The 12,918-nt window shown below is 40.3% G+C and overlaps 1 protein-coding gene across 1 annotated transcript in view; it reads right to left on the bottom strand.

The window, feature by feature from the left end:
* Positions 1-296: 296 nt before the first annotated feature.
* LOC142803896 (neprilysin-21-like) overlaps positions 297-12,918 on the bottom strand; it is a 155,465-nt gene continuing 142,843 nt past the window's right edge. The window contains exon 13 of the mRNA XM_075890188.1: positions 297-11,359. Within this exon, the coding sequence (XP_075746303.1) occupies positions 11,021-11,359 (339 nt within the window). The 3' untranslated portion in view covers positions 297-11,020. The remainder of the gene's footprint in view (positions 11,360-12,918) is intronic.

The following is a 12,918-nucleotide window of genomic DNA, read 5'->3' as shown; positions in this document are numbered from 1 at the left end:
TAAAACACTTAAACAGAGTAAACGACTTTCTAGAGTCAGATTTAAAACCTATTATATGTCGCAGTATAATTTTTGACAATAGGAAGGAGAAAATTCGACAAGGTAGTGTAATTGGCTTTGGATGATTGTAATGTCAGTGTTGGTATACTTCTAAATGCGAAACCACAGCGCTGCTTGCACAATCATCTTCAGCTGCTGAGATGACTGTTGCCTCCGAGAGAAGTGGGGCCATGCTGTTTTTTGCTGTCCAGAAATCTCATTACCGGAAGCATAAAATGAATACACAAGGACTGGAATGGAATGGAATGAAAAAACTTTATTTCAGTTCTGCAGTACACAAGAAACAATGACCAAAATTTCACAAAGAGTGCAACATACAGTATGCACCCTGCATAACTTACTCCTTTCTTATGTGTAAGTATAATTTGAGTGCATAGCAAGCATATTCAGTGGCATCGGGCTACACTGCAGGGAGAAATGTAAGAAAATGTATGCTGAGAAATAAACGCCATAGAAAGCGCACTGTGGTAGGATCACTATACCGTTCATGCCGTAGATATGAACCTTACTTTACCCTCCTAGCTCGCTCGCGCACGCTAATAAAAAGGTGCAGCTCCAAGTTCATAATGTTCCATTAGCTGCATGCATCGACCAATCCAAGTGCATGTCAACATCCATGCTTAAGTATGCATTAACACAGCTACATGTATATTTCTGCAGATGTACCATGGTCCTCATTCGATTAGTTCAATAAAAGAAATGCAGTACAACGCGCAACAACATATACTTATTTTATCTGTATCGAAAAAAAGCACAATGCCACTTAACATACATGACGGTATGCATATTGAGGAGGTATGCAGTGCAGGTAACTTGTAAAATTTAGTGTGTGTAGGTACGTGTTAAAATGCGAATGATACTACTTTTCTTGAACCGGCTCACATTGACACGATCATATAATGGAAGAATTGGCTATTGGGTCATTCCACGTCAGACGTCCCAGCTATTTGGTTGACCATCTCAAATGTATTCGAAAAAAAACCGCGCTGATTTACTGCATTGAAAAGTTTACTGCTAGAATATTTCACAGGCAAGTGATTTTCTGGTCACGTGGCGGCCTCCTTAACTTCCTGGATTGTCGTCTGGGTGTTTGTAAAAAAAATTACTTTATAAGCACCTTTTTTTCTTCCGTGCCAAATTTGGTCTACAAGTTAAGTAAAGGGAGTGTGTAAAGTGTTTGAAACCCCGTAATATTATTACCCATTTTCGAGCGCATACGCCTCAAAAGATTTAGCCAATATGTGTTGTATCTGCACTTTTCTATATCAATACTGCACTTTGAATGAATATCTGAGGAGTGCACACTTAATATACATAAGGCATATTTTGAGAGAAAAATCTTTTAGACCTCTCAAGCTGTCAAACTTCACGAGTGGAAATCGCAAATTTCACAAAATAGTTGTTTTGCCTATAATGAGACGCAAGTTGCATCATGTGGTGGTCGAAATAAATTAACCTTTGTACCCAAAATGGAAAGCAAATAGACAGTTCGTGTCATGTGCGAAATTTGTCATAGCAATTTATGTTTTGAGAAAATGATTTGATTGATTTGTGGGGTTTAACGTCCCACATGTTTTGAGAAAAAGATCACAGCATATCCACGGAGTAAACGATGATGAGTGGGGTGAAGCGTCCATCCGTCCGCTCGCACAAACGGATGGACAGACAGTCTGACGCAAAAATGGACGGACAGAAAGACAGACAGACTCACAGTCATACGGACAGACGGAAGCCCGGACGGACAAATGTACGGATGGATGGACGAAAGCGCAAATGCACGCATAAACGATTCGCCCCACTAATCATCTGTTTGTTTTTGTATATGCTGTGAAAACCACTATCGCCATCTATTGTGTAACTCATGAAGTGGCTACGTACTACTAGTACGACTACAGAAGACGGAACGACACACGACTTCAAGAGCTTTGCCCCTAAATATTTCTTGAAGTTCCCCATTCTCCGTTTGGTGTTATGGCAGCCGACGCTTCGAAGTTCCCTATTGCCATTCGTGGGAAAATTCAAAAATATTTTATTCCTTAAATTAGCAATTGTAATGAATAAACAATTCGCATACAATAAACTGGTTATTTGCTTTGCATTTAGGTAAAAGGTGATTTTTATTGAACTACCACAAGGTGCAAATTTCGTCCCAATATGGACACAAATAACAATTCTGTGAAATGAGTGATCTTTTCTCGTAGAGGTTAAAAGCTTGAAATGTCTAAACATAATTTTTTATCACATTAGATTTTCTGTGAAGTAAGTAGTCACAGCTCAGATATACAAAGTGCCGTATCGCAATGAAAAATTGCAAACATAACACATTTTGACTCAATTCTTGAAGACGTATGTGGCCGAAAATTGTATTAATATTATTGAGTTTCAAACACCTTACATAGGCCTCTTTGCTTAACATGAACCAAACTTGATATTGAAAGAAGAAGCGGTACTTCTGAAATTTTTTTGTCACAAGCAACACTCAGACAACAGTCTGGGAAGCATAAAAGGCAACCACGTGTCCAAATTTTTTTTTCGAAATATTCTAGCAGTTTACTGTTTTCTGTGCAACAAATCAGCACAATTGTTTTTTTCAAACACATTTACCATAGCCGTCAAATTGGCTGGAAAATTTGGAATAAAGTGACTCTGTTACTTTCAATCAGTGAGCATGACATACTGCTAAATTATTGCCATTTGTTTAAATCATTCTAGCAGGCTCAGAAAGCAGGCTCCTTATTGATGCAACGTAGGCTGTTCAGTGGCTGTGCCTGTTGTGTTCCCAGATAAATATGCTGCCCAGTCTCACATTTTGGCTATAACACTTGCTTAGAGACCGTGCAGTATGTACACCATGAGTGTTTTTCGTGCAAAAAAAAAACTAATGTTATTCTTCACGTAGCGACTGCGCCTTTAACATCTGAAGTACTTAGCGAAGTTAAACGCCAAAGCAAGGCGTTTATTAGTAACATTCTGAATAACACGAATAATATGAAAGTTACAAATATGGAAACAAGCGGAATGAAATAAAATGGGCTCGAACGTTAGTAGTTATGCCCAAACAAACGTTTGCACTGTTTAAGTAGGCGATTAGACCACACAAACGGAGGAAAGGTCCGTTCAAACACATATCCAGCTTCAGTGCTCGATCCGCTACACAGGTGCGGCTGCTGGCCGTCTCACGCTTCGTTGCGGGTGAATGAAAATACCGGCGAAAACTAATTTAACAAAATTGAATGTACTATCAAGTAGGCAAACTTCGTGACGCGCACCTAACGCGAAGCATTATGCTGTGCTGTCACCCGATGCATCAACGCGGGTTATTACGGTAGTATTAGCGCAAAGAGCGAAATAACACCGAAAATAACAACATAAATACCACGCCATTGTTTTCTGTTCTCGGTTTTTTTCTGCAATAAAAAAAGAGAGAGCGAATGAACTACCAACAGGCTCAAGCTTATGCGTCTTAGAAACAGTTGATGCTTAGAGCTAACAAGCGCCGTCCCAACACATGTATGAATTAGTAAACTAAAATTGATGTGCATCACGAGCGGGCCCTGTTAAACACGGCTGCCAACAAAAGGCACCGCAAAAATCAGTTTGAATTCTTTCCTAAACCACGGCCGCGCATGCTCACTCTGCTTTGTACTCCAAACAATCCAAACAAACAAACAAACAAACAAACAAACAAACTAAAAACTCGGTCATTTCCTTGAAACAGGACAAATATTCTTGCTAAGTAAAATAAATTCCGATTCGTTTACTAGCCTGCTGCTACTTTCTCAACCTGTTAAATACTACTTCTGTCTTCACGTCGGGACAATATATTTGTATTTAGCTTGCAGTCTTTGGAGCAAGACCACAGCTGAAAATATTTCGTCACTGTTGATTTGTCACTACCTACAAAGTCAAGGCTTTGACCGAGGCACAGTTGCTACAGAAGTCATCATCAACATCATCATCATTAGCTTGATTACGTCAACTGCAGAACAAAGGCGTCACCCAAGTTCCGCCAGTCAACCCGGTCCTGTGCTTGTTGCTGCCAATTTATACCCAAAACTTCTTAATCTAATCTGCCAACCTCACCTTCTGTCTCCCCTAACCCGCTTGCCTTCTTTGGGAATCCAGTTAGTTACTCTTAATGACCAGCACCTATCCTGTGTACGCGCTACATGCCCGGCCCACGTGGAATTCCTTCTCTTCTTATTCAACTATGATATTCTTAACCCCCTAATCCACTCTGCTCTCTTCTTGTCTTTTAAGGCTACACCAACCATTTTTCATCCCATTGCTCGCTGCGACGTCCTCAATTTAAGCTGAATTCTGTTTGCAAGTCTCGAGGTGCCTGTTCCGTAGCTGAGTACCGTCAAGATACAGCTGTTATAAACCTCCCTCTTTAGGGATAGGGAAATCTACCTGTCGTAATTTGAGAGTGCTTGCCAAATGTGCTCCACCCCATTCTTATTCTTCTAGTTACTTGAACCTCATGGTTTGGCTCTGCGGTTATTACCTGTCCTAAGTAGACAAAGTCTACTGGGGGATGTAACATAAATTTAAAAAAAGGATCCACAAAAAACAGATAGAGAAAGAGAGAGACGTTGAAAACGACTTTCGTGCTTCGTTCTGGTGGTTTTGATCGTTGAGGATAGGGTAGCTTGATATCTTTGAGTCCATTTGTATCTGTTTATTCTTGATAGTTTACTTTCAGGGATCAAGCGATCACAGCAATGTCCAGGAATTCTCCTGGGCAAGGCAGTTCGGCATGAACTGCCTCTTTCCGATCAGATGACATTTCCCTCGATCTCTTTCTACACAACGGCTGTAGCAGCATTCTGAGTAGTAGACAAGGTAAACGTAGCCACCGAGTCAGTCATCGCAACTTTTGCCGGAACACCATTGAGCCGTTATAACTCTTACAGTGGACTTCTTGTTCTATTTTTACAGCTTCCACAGATTTGCCTTGTCTCATTGTTGAAAAAAACGGACATATTATTGCTACAAGAAACTTCCTTAGTTCCAGATTAGTATTTTTATTAAAAAATATAGATTATTTCATTTAAATCGATTCTCAAGAGGGGGTGGTTATTTACTTTACTCTCTACCAGATTTCGCTGAAATGAAAAAATAACGCTCCAGCTTCTGTCGTCAGAGTAGGAAATTTTAGTAATTTTTTTCAGTCTTCCTTCATGTAGAACATTTCACATAGCAAATAAATATTATCCGTCAGTTCATGACGCAAACCCTTGGCTGAGTGTAAATTTTATAAACGGTAATAATGTCCTGTTGGCGGGAGATTTCAACTCCTATCTCATAACTTGGGGCTCAAGGACAGACTCGTGCGGTACTAGATTATGGGACTGGCCGCAGGGTAATAGTCTCACTTGTGAAAACTCAGGTATTCCCACTTTTATCAAAGGGATGCCATCGTCATCTTTAGAATTACCTTTTTCGGGATTAAGCATTTATTTCTTGGTCGACTGTTGACACTGCGACTAATAGCGGTAACATTCCAGTTACATTCGACCTTGGGTGCCTACTAATAACTGTTCCTACAAGAAAACATACGTGCATAAATTACAGTATTTTTAAAAAGACCTTGCGAGGATTCATGGAGTCTGTATGAAGCAACGGTAAAGCAAAAAGCATTGAACATTTGTTCAGTAATACAGCAGTCGCGTAGCGAAGTGGAATATGAGGTTCAATGAGTTGAATAAAAACCTGTGTCGCGATGGTGGATTGATAACTTTGCTCGGCTTTCAGGCGTAGAACTGCTGCCTGGAAGAAGGTAATACACAATCATTGTATAAAAAACTGGTCAGAAAAAACAGGTGCTTTAAACGAATAGTGGCTAAAGCAAAGGCAGGGTATGATGAAAAGCATTTTAAACTTCCTTTGAAGTAATATAACAAAAAAGCTCTATTTGGATGTCTGAGACATAGGAAACCAACTCCTTGAGCAGTAAATCCTGAATCTATAGTTTTATCCCTTCATGAATTGAAGCAGTTACTGGGAAACATAGCTCAACGATCGGAAATGCGATTCTTGACTAATGTTTATCCCCCTCAAGTAATCTCACGATCAAGTGACAGTTTCACCAAAATATCGATAGAGAAAGTGGCAGAAATTATGAGAAAACTTCCGATGGCGGCTCCAGGCCAGGATGAAGTCGCTTCAACAATGCTAAAATTTTATTCAATGAGTCACGGGAGGATGTACTTAATGCAATGAAGTATTAAATAAGAGAAGCTTGGATTCCTTCTGAATAAAAAATTGCCAAAGTCATGCATATTCCAAAAAGAAACCTAGTGAAGGTTACGTTTTAGACAATATTAGGCCAATTACACAAACGTCCAACTTTGTCAAAGTAATACAGAGAGCAGTGCATGTTCACATAATGAAATTTGTTCATGGAGAAAGGGTTATTCGCCCATGTCAAATCGGCTTCAGGCAGGGATGTTCCATATGGCAAGCGCATATCGACCTAGAGAGTCGCATATATCAGGCGTGGCGTCAAGGGCAGTACGCAGCTCTAGTTACCCGGGACATAACAAAAGCGTATGATAGCGTGGAATAATGTGTACTAGTCAGTCGTCCGAGAGAAATTATTTTTCCGGATAATTTAGAAGCGTGGATAACGGAAGTTTTAGGAAATAGAACATTTTACTGTTCGCAAGACGGTGTTTCGTCAAGTACATGTAAACACAAAAAAAAGTGTACCGCTGGGCGCTGTTATTTCTCTGGTACTACTCAATATTTTATTAATCTCGATTCATTCCAATGAGAATGTTCAGACGTATGTATATGCTGACGATATCACGTTCTTTTCGTCCACTCATGACATTCACGCTCACTATAAAACCTCCAAATGTACTTAGCTGAAATAGACTACTGGCTCGACTTTATTCATCTATCCCTAAACGTGAACAAGTCTGCATTATTAGTATTTCCGATAAAAGACCCAGTATACATATCTCTCTTATACAAACCTGCTACCATTCTACAGGTTCAAATCATCAAATATCTAGGAGTGATATACGACAGCTTCTAGTATGGTGAAACCACATGAAATATTTTACGACAAAGGGTGTTCGGGCAGTTGGCTTATTACGAAGGATAAGCAACAGGTGACTAGGAATGCGCCTAGCCATGTTATTATCAATATACCGCATGTATGTGAGGCCGACTCCAGAATATGAATGTGTCTTGTACTCCGGGGCACCTGCCTATGAGCTACGTACCCTTGTTTTTCTGGATAAACAGGCACTGCCCACGTGCTTAGGGCTACCTAAATTTGTACCGAATAACGCTTTATATATAGAAGCTAGAATTCCCGCACTCCTCACTAGATTCTAAATATTGACTGTAAACCTACTTAAGGGCATTTGAATCTTCTTTGAGACGTAAAGAAACAGTTTTCAATGGGCAACGTGGTTTATTTTTCAACTGTCAATGGCATCAATATCACACACTTCAAGAAAAGTTTGTGCAGTCTCTTCTCGAGTCACTGACTGCGCAAATTACGAAGGTCCTGTCAATTTGTAGCTCGACAAGTTCTCTCCAAATATACTTTGATGACATTTTCTCTATTAGTGCTAAACACCTGCCGAGTAAATTGTTAAGAGACTTACTGGACTTTACTGGACTATTTGCTAGGTATGCAAGCACATGTCATCATTGCGATGGACGCTTCATAGCGAGATAAAAAAAGTGGCATCGGTATATTCTGCCCTGTTCTAGACTTGTCTTTTTCTCTCTGAATTGCAGATTTCACACCAATCTTTATTGCAGAATTTTTATATAGCATTGGCCCTTCGAAAACTGCCAACTATAATGAATTCCGTCATTACAATAACAGACTCCTTGTCGGTCAGCAGTGCGCTCCTGGCATCCGGTGATTCAAAAGCATTATACGAATTGAACTCCTTAGTACCGATTTACTTCACTTAGGTGCGATTAGTAGGGGTGCCGGAGCATAGAGGCATAACTCTAAATGAAACAGCTGATGCACTAGCGAAAGCGGCATTAGACGGACCAGCTATCAATATTACCCCTACAACAGCCTTTATAGTAGCTTCTGAAATTCAGAGGCAAAGGATCATGCGAGAGTTCTCTACACCATCTTTAAAAAAATCTCTGGATTTTAACCATCTAATGACGCCCTAGAAAACTTCATGTCATAACTGATGCCTGGAAGTTTTATTCACTCGATTACGCCACCGTATTTATCCTTTAATGTTTGTTCGGAGCAGGCTTGAATCCCTTTCCACATTGTTCTTTTTGCGGAGAACAGGAAACTGTGGAGCACTTCTTTATCTCTTGTAGAACATTTTCAGCATTACGAAAGGTATCACTAGAAATACCATTACGAAACCTTGGCTTATCTTTGACAACGTCAACTTTACTATTGTTAGGTGCACATACCCTAGGGCACAGCAACGGAAAAGTGTGCGAGGCCGTGCAAGATTTCATTGCACATTCTAAAAGATTTACTTAATAACCTCAATACGAAAAGGTTCTCAGTAAACCTATGTAGGCCATTGAAAAATTTTCTTTGATATCAATCATTTATCGCTTATTTAGTAGAAACTATTTCATCAAACTTTTTCTCAAAACTAATTAAAAACAAAACTTTTCCTAATTTTCTTTTCGCCAGTATTTATTTTATACACTCGTGTTTTTTTCGTAAGCTACCCGATTCTTGGCTGACCAACAGGATGGGTGTGAGCCACGAGCTTAGGATATACATCTACATCTACAACTGGAAAATGCGTTTCGGCTCTCCTTGTTTGAAATTTAGTCAACAAGGCTCCCGTCTTTGTCAGAAAGGCTGTATGAACGTCATCGAAATGGCTTTATTCTGCATTTTTCTGTAATGTCGGTGTCCTCTTTCTGATTTCCATGACACACAATTAACGACACATGAAGAGAAACGCTCACTACAGTAATAAAATGAAACGTGCCTGCTAAAAATAAATCACGTTCGTGTTGGTTTTAAGGAACCTCATGGCCCATTGATGTCGTTGTTATGGCTAAACAACTGTGCAGATGGTTTATTTTGCAGGTGGTGGAAGTTTTACCTCTAGCTTCAAAAGCATCGATCTTATGTGGGACGGGGGGAGGGGGGAGTGTTCCAGGCATGGTTACGCCAACGTGAGCAACGTTACATTGTTCAGGCCAATTAGTTCACTTTTAGAGTGTTGAATAATCACGCTAATGACACAGATGAAAGGAACAGATACAAGAGCATTGGCTCTTACTCTATTGGAAAACGGTGCTCCCGTTGTATCTTTCTTCTAGTAGTTTCTGTGCTTTATCAATGAAAACTGCGTTGGGTTACATTACCTTCTGCTTCGATTCAGTACTATACCAGGAAGCAGCTAGTTCTGGGAGCCTTGCTGATATCAAGATTGTTAATGTATACTAACAATATAAGCATATCTGCCCAAAAAGCCATGCATTGGTAGCCTTGTAGTCCCCTCCACTCAGATTCATGTGCACGTTGAAGAGCCCCAGGTGGTCGAAATTTCCGGAGCCCTCCACCTCGGCATCTCTCATAGTCATATTGTGGTTTTGGGGCGTTAAACACCAGATATCAATCAATTATTCAATTATAACCTTGTTCCTAACACCCCAAATATAAGGGTGTATGCGGGGTGTGTAGAGGGCGTTTTATTCCCGAACACCTCAAATTTTGAAGTTAGTGTAAAAGGGTGTTCACAAGAATGCTTTTATTGCGTACACTTGTTTTACACCCTTTAGAAGTTAAACCTTCTGCAGTGTGGTAAATAACTCACAAAGCTTTGTAATCACTCTTTAGCTTATTCTTATCCCTTCTTTTGCACATAAAGCCAGCTGTACAAGGGAACCGTCGTGTTTCTCAAGTAAAACGATATTAGTCCAACAGAACAACTTTTTTGCACGCTGCTCGCTCATTTTGTTAACGCGCAGCCAAAAGAACTTCACTTTTCTGAAAATAATAAAACAGTTCTTCAATTCCTATTGAAATTGCGGTGTTGGAACAAATATTGTTTCAACGCAGCACTTCTACATCATTGTAAGAGCACTTCGCACCAAAAAAGTGTGCATTCCAAGCTGCCAGTCAAAGTACTCCGAACATTGAATAGTCGCTATGTGGAAGTGAATTTGATCGTTCGAATTCGATTCAAATTCAAAACACGGAATATTCGCATACCCCTACTTTATCTCCATCTAGCTGAAAGTTTCATTCATGTTCAACGACGTTTTTGTTCACAGCGAGAGACGCCGCCACCTCCACTGCTGACAACGAGATCGAACTTTCTGCGAGATAATGTAGTTGACGCTGTAGCGCTAAAAGAAGTCCAACATTGCCGCTGCGTACAGCAACTCAAGAAACACTCTGATCATGGTGTGAAAAACAATACCGAGACAACGGCCAAGGAGTGCTGAAAGTTTCCGTCACCATACATTTACGCGAGGCTGCGTACGAAGTTATTGATGAACTGTTTGCAAACTGTTTGCATTTACCCCGCAATTTTCTCGCGCACAAGCCGACTTTCCAAACACTCGCACCCACAACATCCGTAATTACAAACTGTATTCAAATAAAACAAAATATATATATAATATTCCCGTGTATTTCTATGAAGCCAACCTGCATATCGAAATTCTTACCGACAAAATGGCAACTAACAATGGCAATATGTTGAAGTATACAATCTATCGAAGGAACTTTTCTCTCTGTGTGTTCGGTGCATGAGAACTAGAATGTAGTGTAATATCACAACAGGAAATTCCGAATACTTATTGTAACATAAAGTTTTCTGCGAAATAGGTCTCCTCAAAATGGGTCAATCTGTCTACATATAGCAATTCATCTTTATTGCATCTTAATTTAGGATGTTAGATGACTAGGTAGAAAAGGCAAAAGAGGATGAACATGATCAAAATGTGGATAAAGAAAGACAGGGCCCTACTCTCTTTTCTACCAAAAATAGCACTTCCCGGGCGGGTTCATCGGTGCACCTTGCGAGCAGCCAAAAGCGTTTGCGAATTCGTCCATGTTCATGAGAGGGACGTTGCATCGTGAGCGGTATGGGGCGTATCTCTTTGGATATCTAGTGAACGTGGTACACAATTTTACGCAGTTGAAGACAAAGAACAGCTGCTCCGATGTCATGTCGAGACCGGGTAGAGTATAACCAACATCTTTTGGGTCCAGCAAAGTAAAGGCCGTGTACGCAAGACTGGTTCCTACCAAGTCAGCCAAGTTTTCCGAATCCAGTATCTCGTCAATCGTCTCCTGCAGGCGGCTTAAGGACAGCTGCAAATGAAGGCCATTATCTGAATTGCATGGTTTACGTAACTGAGACTTTCAGTAAAAAAACTAGGATCATACAACAAGCTTGTGAATTGATTTGCTCAAGTAAAGGGGCTAACACTGAGAGATGCTTTTCAAAGAGCACCCTCTGCCTGTTGAGGTAAAGTTAGGAAATTTGTGGCTCGTGGGTGGTTGTAGTGTTCGTGTAATCGAGTACTCTTTAATATTACCGTGTGACTCGTCTTACAAGCTTCATTGCCCCTAGCTACCACTGTCTCTTCATATAATGTGTCTTTCATTCGCTATGTCATTGACTGAAAATTCGTAATTTTTTTTCGTTACCACTGTCAGCATCACACTTACACAGAAGCATTGTTTATGTATTCAATATTCAATTGCAGTGCTTTCACACTGCAAATGAATAATGATATGTTGCCGTGAAGAAACAGACACAAGATACAGCCCCGTTGCTGAGTGCTGGCTGTTGTTGTCCTTGTAGACCTCCTCTCGTCGCTTCTACTCACTGTGGGGGATTAGACAATATTTGACAAGTCTAATCCAATTTTATTCTATTTCAGAGTGATGGAGGTTATAAAATTAAACTTACAAATTTTAGGGCAAACTCTTTATGCTCACTAAAATCTACATAATATAAAGATTTTTATTTGAAATGGATAACAACTGAGACCAAAAAAGTGACTTAAAATGAACAAAGGAATAATTAAAGACAAGCTCTTCATATGTTGACAATGAAGGATGGTGATATCGATCACTTTGTTGGTCCTTTGGTATCAATCAGGTAATTACACACAGTCAGGCAAACATTTACACTGGCAAACCCAGAAATAGAGGCTCCAAAAGCATAAAAAACCTGGAGCATGGATGAATTCATTTCAATATCACGTAAATGATTTTCTAACTTGAATCTACGGCATGTATTAAATTGCCTCATCATCATCATGGTCTGTGATGAGTAAAGAAGATGCACGAGGCGCGTGACATAGAAAAGTGGCGACAATCATCATCAGCCTGACCACGCCAATCGTAGAGAAGATATTTCTCGCGTGATCCGCCAATAAACCCGGTCTTGTGCTTTCTTATGCCACCTTATACCTGCGAACTTTTTATTCTCATTGGCCCACCTAACTTTCTGTCCTCCCTTCGTGCATTGCCTTTTATAGAAATACAGTCAGTTACACCTAATAACCAGTGGTTATCCTGCCTACGTGCTACATGCCAGGCCCATGCTCATTTCTTCATCATTTTCACAATGAGAAAATTGTAATACAGGTCTAAAAGTCTTAATCTATCTTCGCCTTTGTCCTCATTTTTCTGGACGAGCATGACATCCGAAGCTTCGTTGCCATTCTTTATGATTATACTCGGCCATGACTGCGAGCGCGCGTAGCTGCCGAAATCATGCCTGGAAGGTGGCCCTGAGAGAGCCGTTGGGGTTAGTCAGGTTTAAACCTCGAGCTTTCGTGTTCAACTTTCATATACTCTGGTGGACGACACTGGCTGTGTACAGGTGGTGGTTGCAGGTTTTGTCCGCGCTGCCAATA

This window comes from Rhipicephalus microplus, chromosome 3 (genome assembly GCF_043290135.1).
Source record: "Rhipicephalus microplus isolate Deutch F79 chromosome 3, USDA_Rmic, whole genome shotgun sequence".
NCBI classification, from domain to species: Eukaryota; Metazoa; Arthropoda; class Arachnida; order Ixodida; family Ixodidae; genus Rhipicephalus; species Rhipicephalus microplus.
The sequence above is the reverse complement of the archived record's forward strand: the minus strand, read 5'-3'. Positions and strand labels throughout refer to the sequence as shown.